The sequence below is a fragment of the Strigops habroptila genome, chromosome 3 (genome assembly GCF_004027225.2).
Source record: "Strigops habroptila isolate Jane chromosome 3, bStrHab1.2.pri, whole genome shotgun sequence".
In the NCBI taxonomy this organism is placed as follows: domain Eukaryota; kingdom Metazoa; phylum Chordata; class Aves; order Psittaciformes; family Psittacidae; genus Strigops; species Strigops habroptila.
In genome coordinates, this window is record NC_044279.2 from 21,115,673 (window position 1) to 21,122,397 (window position 6,725).

The window sequence follows — 6,725 nt, forward strand, 5'->3', positions numbered from 1 at the left end:
CTTTCCCCATAAAGAGGCAGTGATGGGTCTGCTCTCCCATTGCGTGCCTCACCAGGGTGAGCGGGATCAGCAGGGACAGCTCTATCTCCCAAAGTGAGCAGGAGCAGAGGGAAGAAGGCTCTGCCTGGCTCATCCTTGCAGCCAAGCACTTGGTCTTTGGTGGGAGGAAGTGAGAAAGCCAGAAATGTAGTCAAAGATAGTAAAAGGCAAGCAAGGAAGAAAATGAGCCAAGCCTTCCTCCCCCCTCACCTCATGCATTCATTGCCCAGGCACCAGAGCTTCGCTGCTAATCCTCTTTCCCCCAGAGGTGCTCCACTCCTCCCATGAAGTATTAGCCATCTTCTTCACTGAACATTTCCTGTCCTGCTTCTATTTGTTGGCATTTGAGCATTCTCCACAGCTTTGCTAGCCACGCTCCTAGAAGACACCACATCCTGGAGTTCCTTCTTGGTTCTTGGTTCTTTTCTGAAATCTTCCCTCCCCAGTTCGCTGCGTAAGGGGAGTGGTCAGCATGTCTTTGTACTGTGAGGCACAGAAACATGTAAAAGTCTGGTTCACAGGTTTTAGGGTAGTGGGAAGAAGCAAGGGTGAAGCTCTGAAAGTTCAGGACCCTCCGCAGTGCGGGGCTTGCTTTTCCTAAAGCTCCAAATGCCAGTCAGAACTGCTGGGAAAACCAAAATCCTGTAGATTTGCAATGCTGTCTGACCTGCAGACACCACAGGCAACAAAGCTAGTCTTGGGGGTCTTCTGTTTACTCTCTAGTTGTATAGATCTGGCTTAAAAAACATAGGTGTGGGTACACTTCAGAGACAGATCCCTTGAAATGGAAAAATGACAGTCTGAGGGAGAGTTTTTAAAAACCCTTCTATAAAAAAGAGCCCATTCCACTCACCCTGAAGTTAACAGAAAAAGCCCAAAAGGAACTTCTGAAGGACAATGTGCCCTTCCTCTCTCTTGCCACCCCTAGTCAGGTCTGATCATACAGCTTTTGCCATCCTCTTGTATGGTGGTGACCCAGGTTTAAGCTCTTCTCAGCCCTGCAAAGGCATAACCAGCAATGCCCTGGCTACAAGTACAGGGATGTACTGAAGGAGGGAGCTGCACTTGGAGCTGCAGCTCCATCTTCAGATAGAGATCAGCATCGGAAACAGCACAGCAAGAAAAGCACCCGTGGCAGCCGGACTGCTCAAACCTGCACACAGCAGAGGTAGGACATCTTTCGGCAGTGGGATTCATGCCACTGGGCAGTCCCCCAAGCAGCCCCCAATGGCAGCTGCTGGCATGGCTACCTGGGTGTCCCTAGAGCAGACCTTGTGTGCTCCAGCAGTTTCCCAGTAACATCATTTTCCAGTTACATCATTTTCCAGTCTCAGAAGCACACTCACGTTGTGTAATGCTGAGAGACATCTCTCTTGCATTCCCAGACCCTACCCTCTTTCCTGGCCTCCATTTCAGTGCCTTGGGATGTCTGCATCACCCAGAAGACTGGTCCGCCTTGACCCAAGCCCAAGTCCCTGCTGCCCCAGGGAGTGGTGTCTGTCCATGCTGTCACCTCTCCCTGCAGAAACAGTCCAGAGACTCCATGGGGGTAGTGGGGCTCAGCTCAAGGGACTGAAATGCTTGTAGCACGGATGCACCTGGCACAGGTTCCGGTGGAGGAATGGAGTCTGGAGGAGGAAGCTCAGGTGGAAGTGGGGAACATGAAGAGATGATTTTCGCAGTGGGATACTGCGAGGTCTGTGAGAAAGAGAGGAGTCAGAGGGGATAAGAGGCAGGACCTGGGGGATCTCAGTGCAGGGTGGCGATGCCCATCAGATGGGCAGGGATGTGGGCAGCCAGCAGGCAGGCCAGCACGATGCCTATGAGCTGCAGCAGCGCCAGCCCCAGGGCAGCCGAGGCAATATAGAACATATTGCTGCTGACGAAGGCCAACACCTTGGGGAAGCAACCGTCGTGGTGCAGCCCGCGTGTGTCAGGCGGGCTGCGGTGGCAGCCCTGGCGAGCCTGGCAGCAGCTGAAGGGCACAGAGCCGTTCTGCTCCAGCCCCCAGGGTGTGGTGAGCCAGTCCTGGTAGCTCTGCACGCCGCAGCAGGACAAGGAGCGCTGCAAAGCATCCAGGGCGTCTGCCATTCCTTCGTCCTTCCCATAGGTGAGCAGGGCCTGCTGCAGTCCTTCCTGGAATCCCTGTGCAATGTTCTGGCGGTAGATGAGTGCCGAGAGCCCCGCTGCCAGCCCGGCTGCCATCACAGTGGTCAGGAAGGCGCTGTAGGCACGCAGGAGGCCGCGGTGCTCCGTGGCTGCACCGAAGCAGCCCAAGAAGCCCCAAATGATGACAACGGTGCCGGTGGCCAAGAGGATGGCAGGGGCACTGGGGCTGCTGTTGGCCGACAGCTCCAGGTAGCTCCCCAAAAACACTCTGGCCCAGAGGCCGATGATGAACATGGTCAACCCAGCCGCCCAGAAGACGATGCTGAAGGCCATGAGGGACAGCTTGAGCAGAGTCATGGTGTCCTGGGGCGGTGAGGGGGTCTCGCGGACGTCAGTGCTGCTATTCCGCGGGGGTGCTGGAGGAGAGGGCGCCTTGGCGGGCGGTGTTCGGGCTCTCCCGGGCAGCCCTCGGTGCGGGGCCGGCAGCTGCCTCCCCCCGCGGCGGCCGGTGCCAATCGCTCCGCTCCACCCCCCCGGCCGCCCCTTTTCAGTGCTCGCCGCAGGGGCGCGGCCGCGGCGGCGCCGCTTGCCCGCCGTGCGGGGCCCGGCGGGGCGGGACGGGACGGGACGGGGGTTCCCTCCCTTCTCCCCGTGTTCTAAACGAGCCGCCGTCTCACGTTAGTGCATATGCAGCAATACCTGGAGGGAGAAGCGTACACACACACTTAGCGCTCCTTTCCGAGGTTTGGGGTGTAGCAAACGGGTGAGTGCTTGTGGACTGGCAGTTCCCGCTACCCGCAGCACTGGACACCCTCAGATGAAAAGGTTCTGCAGGCTGAAAGGTCGAGATTAACTTCTGCTGCAGCCCAGGTTTAACCTTCCTGTCCTCGGAATGTGCTGGCCACTGCTGTGTTGCCGTCTTCCAACCCCTGTTTTTCTTAGGATTTTACCACTTTTCATAGCAGTGTTTTTTCCTTTTGAATCCTTGAACTGATAACAATCCACATCTCAAAACTACCTACTGCCATTTTGCAGCGGAGGTTTCTTACCCGTCAGGACTGTGTGCTTCCTCATAAATTTTTTGGAGCTGATGCTATCAGAACTGTGAACTTGAATCGCAGGCAGCTGAGAAGGGCTGGACTAGCCACACTGGGCAGTAACTATAATGGGCTACAGCCCCTTTTTGCAGGACAAACCTCTGAATGCTCTGTCTGGATACTGTCTCAAATTTGAAGCCACATTTGGCTTCAACACCAATAAAGAACACCAGAATGAACACCAGTAAGTGGTGTTTTCTGTTACCCTTGCCTTTCTTTACACTGAAAGCAGCTAGGTGAAATAGCTTTAGAACAGGCTAGTACAGGTATCTTGGGATGCATTATGCCTGCTAGGAGCAGTCAAAATATAGGGCATATGGGCAGCTCTGTTGTCAGCCAAGTTTCTCTAGCATATGTCAGAGATGAAGGATGGTGCTAAGGGTACAGAAATCTAAAAGTATCTCCATATAGATGCTTTATGATCTATTGGTGCTGTTGTGAATATTTGGCATATAATAACTACCGGTTTCACTGGCAGTTAAGTACTGAACTTCCTCCAAACATCATGTTAAACATTCAGTGTTAGAAGATGCCAGATGATACCAACATTTGTGATTTTTTTAACCAGGGTGAAGTGGGCTTACAGGGCCAAATTCTGCCCATTCTCATAAGCTGTGCCACTGGAACTGTTGGGTAAGTAGAGAAGGTAGAATTGAGCTCCTTGAGTGTACGTGAAGCTATAAACAATGAAACAGCTTCAGTGTCTGAAAATAGAATAGCTTAATTTTTCAGACATTGGCAGAGTCATAAAATATGTTTGCATCTTAGTGAGAAAACTGTTACAGACACTCACGAAATCATACTAGTGAATAAATGTTCATGACTGCATGCAATATGTGGATTGACAATTTGATGAAAGAGAAGTGATATTCCTTTACATGTCTTTTTGGAAAGCAAAGTGTCACCATAAGAAGTGAGGATTCAGAAGTGCCTAACCCACTAGTAAGAGCACCAACACCGATTATTAAAGAGTGGTTACAGACATAGGCAGCAAATACAGTGAGATTGAAATGCAAACCTGGTGCTGCAAGCCAGAAAGCTGGTGCTTAGTGGCAGGAAGGAGCCTGCCAAACAGTGCATCTGAAGGATATGTGGGTGATAGCATATAGCTAAATAGGTAGTGCTTTGCAATACTATTTGGGAAAGAAAAGCAGTCTGCTTGATGCATGAATTTTTCTCTTTCTTACTGTTTCGGTTTGGGCATGTCTGAGCTGTTACATCTCTTCCCTGGTAGAGGTATGATGATGTTCAGATATCATACAGTTTTCCAGCTCCACTTTCTGTGGGGCTTTTTGCCTGAGTTTACACTTGGAATTCTGAAGTGACTCTTTCCAATCAGTCCATAACAGAGAGAAAAACAATGCAGGGATTGATTCTTCATGGCTTCCCAAGGAAACCATGTCCCAAGTCCTTTTGTGGTCCCCAGTTCACAGCTATTTAAGGTAGCTCTGGCTACGAGAACCAGTGGCAATGCTGGCACAGAGAGCAAGATAGGTAGTTAGAAGCTTTACTGTGAAAATATGGTTAGCAAGAGTAGCTACAAAAAGGCAGTATTACTTTAGCATTCACGACTGTGCTTTCCTTAGACACCTGAATGAGATTTTCATGTCATGACTCATGGAGGGCTACTATCGCTGTCAAAGAACCTGCATTTACTTACCTTGGGGGAAACTAGAACTCCTGTGATGCCACCATAGTGTCCTGCTAATGATATACCTGCGTACTTTTGATGTTATAACTATTTATTATTGGTATTTTCTTCTCTGGAGTTTTTCTTAAGAGCTCCGCACATGGACATGATGTCTACTGAGTGGGATCCTTGTAAATACAAAATAAAAAGCCTTCTTATATTAAACTCTGGTTTTGTGATGCTTTGTCATGTTCAGTGACCTCTTGCACCATAAATTCAATTGCATTGAATCCAATAGAACTGTTAATAGGAAAAGCAATTATTCAGTGTAAGGAAAGTTATCAAAATCCAATTGATCCAAATTATTTTTCTGTAAAACTGAATGATATCTGTATTCTAAATTGAATCAAATGGAACAGAAGTCCTAGTTCTACACTCTCCCAGTGCTGTGCGACATGGATGTAGTGCAAGTCCAGGCTGGATGGGAGAAGAGGATGGCCTTGGAGGAAGAGAGAATTTCCCCTTAATCTTCCTATTAACTCTGGCAAGTGAAAGTGTTAACATTTCATAACACAACTCACTTTCAGCTGCAAGTGAAAAATTAATACCTCATGAAATCCCACCTACTAGTGCTCCCTTCACAAACCTTTGGCCCAAGAGGAAATATTGGATAAACTGCTTCTTCTCTATCAGTGAGACTGAGGGATGCAGCCTGAGACAACTAGAGTAGCCTCAGAATGGGATTCCCACCAGCTTTCATACCTGAGCAGCAGACGTCTTCACCTGCAGCAAGTATGATCCTAAGGCAGAACTCAATTTGCTGTGTCTTGCAATGTACTTCACCAACAGCATTAGCCCAAGTGCTATTTTTTTCACACTGAGTTTATTTTAGGAACTCGAGTATACAATCTCTATTATAGATCAGTTACTTTACTATAAATAGCAACGATTAGAGCTCCTTTGGATTAATGATTTACTTGTAATGTATTTTTTAACCTTAAAATAAAGCACAACATTTATTTTTAGCTGTAGCTTCCTATAGCTACAGAGGATAATATGATCCATGCCTTGAGCAAGTCTCTAAAGGAAAATTCAATGCATTTTCCAGTTACCCCATGGAAAAATTATTATGTGCTGAACATTACATATGTTCGAACACTAGTATATAGAAATAGCATGAAGGCTAGATAGGTGGGTAAGACTGCCAATATACTAAGTCAAAGGAATTAACAAAGAAGCAGGTCTTTAGGCTTTTCATTTCAGGGAGCAATGAGAAGACAAGACAAGGTTAAACATTGACAAATTTTATGCTTGATCTTTAAAAGATATGAATATATTACTAGAAATACTCATTTTCCACTTGTTGTTTTAGGAGCTGAGGGTATGAAGTATTTCATGACAGCAGCTAAGTGTACTTAGCAAGTCATCATTCATATAACACTTGCCCACACTTGTCAATATGGATTTCCATATATGAGGGAGATTTCCAAGATCTGCAGTAGCAAAATTCTATTCTGCTTCTCACTTGGTTGGTATAATTTTGTATCACTTTTGCTGGTTTGAAAATTAAAGACCTTGCTTCTTTGAAACCACTTTTCTTTTCCTATTTTACCTTAAACAAATGCCATTATACTAATTGTGGACTAGCCAATCTGAAATTAAATTAGGGTAAATTAGGGAGTAACATAGCACAGCACAACCACCTCTAACTGATTTTATCACAACACTGGAGGCTTTCAGTTCACAAATGTTGATGCAGGATAGTGCTTTAAGTAAGAAAACCATTCCTCTGTGAATGGATTCGAGAGACCACAGTACACCATTTAGTATTATTTTGACATGTTAATCAA

General features: G+C 47.3%; 1 protein-coding gene across 1 annotated transcript; it reads right to left on the reverse strand.

Annotated features, from left to right (window-relative positions):
• Window positions 1-1,425: 1,425 nt before the first annotated feature.
• LOC115605498 (tetraspanin-7-like) lies at window positions 1,426-2,505 on the reverse strand. The gene has a single exon (XM_030480023.1). It carries the CDS (start codon window positions 2,503-2,505, stop codon window positions 1,789-1,791), a length of 717 nt encoding a protein of 238 aa, XP_030335883.1. The 3' UTR covers window positions 1,426-1,788.
• Window positions 2,506-6,725: the final 4,220 nt, after the last annotated feature.

Coding starts and splice junctions, on each gene's coding strand:
- LOC115605498 (XM_030480023.1), bottom strand. CDS start 2,505: ATGACTCTGCTCAAGCTGTCCCTCATGGCCTTCAGCATCGTCTTCTGG.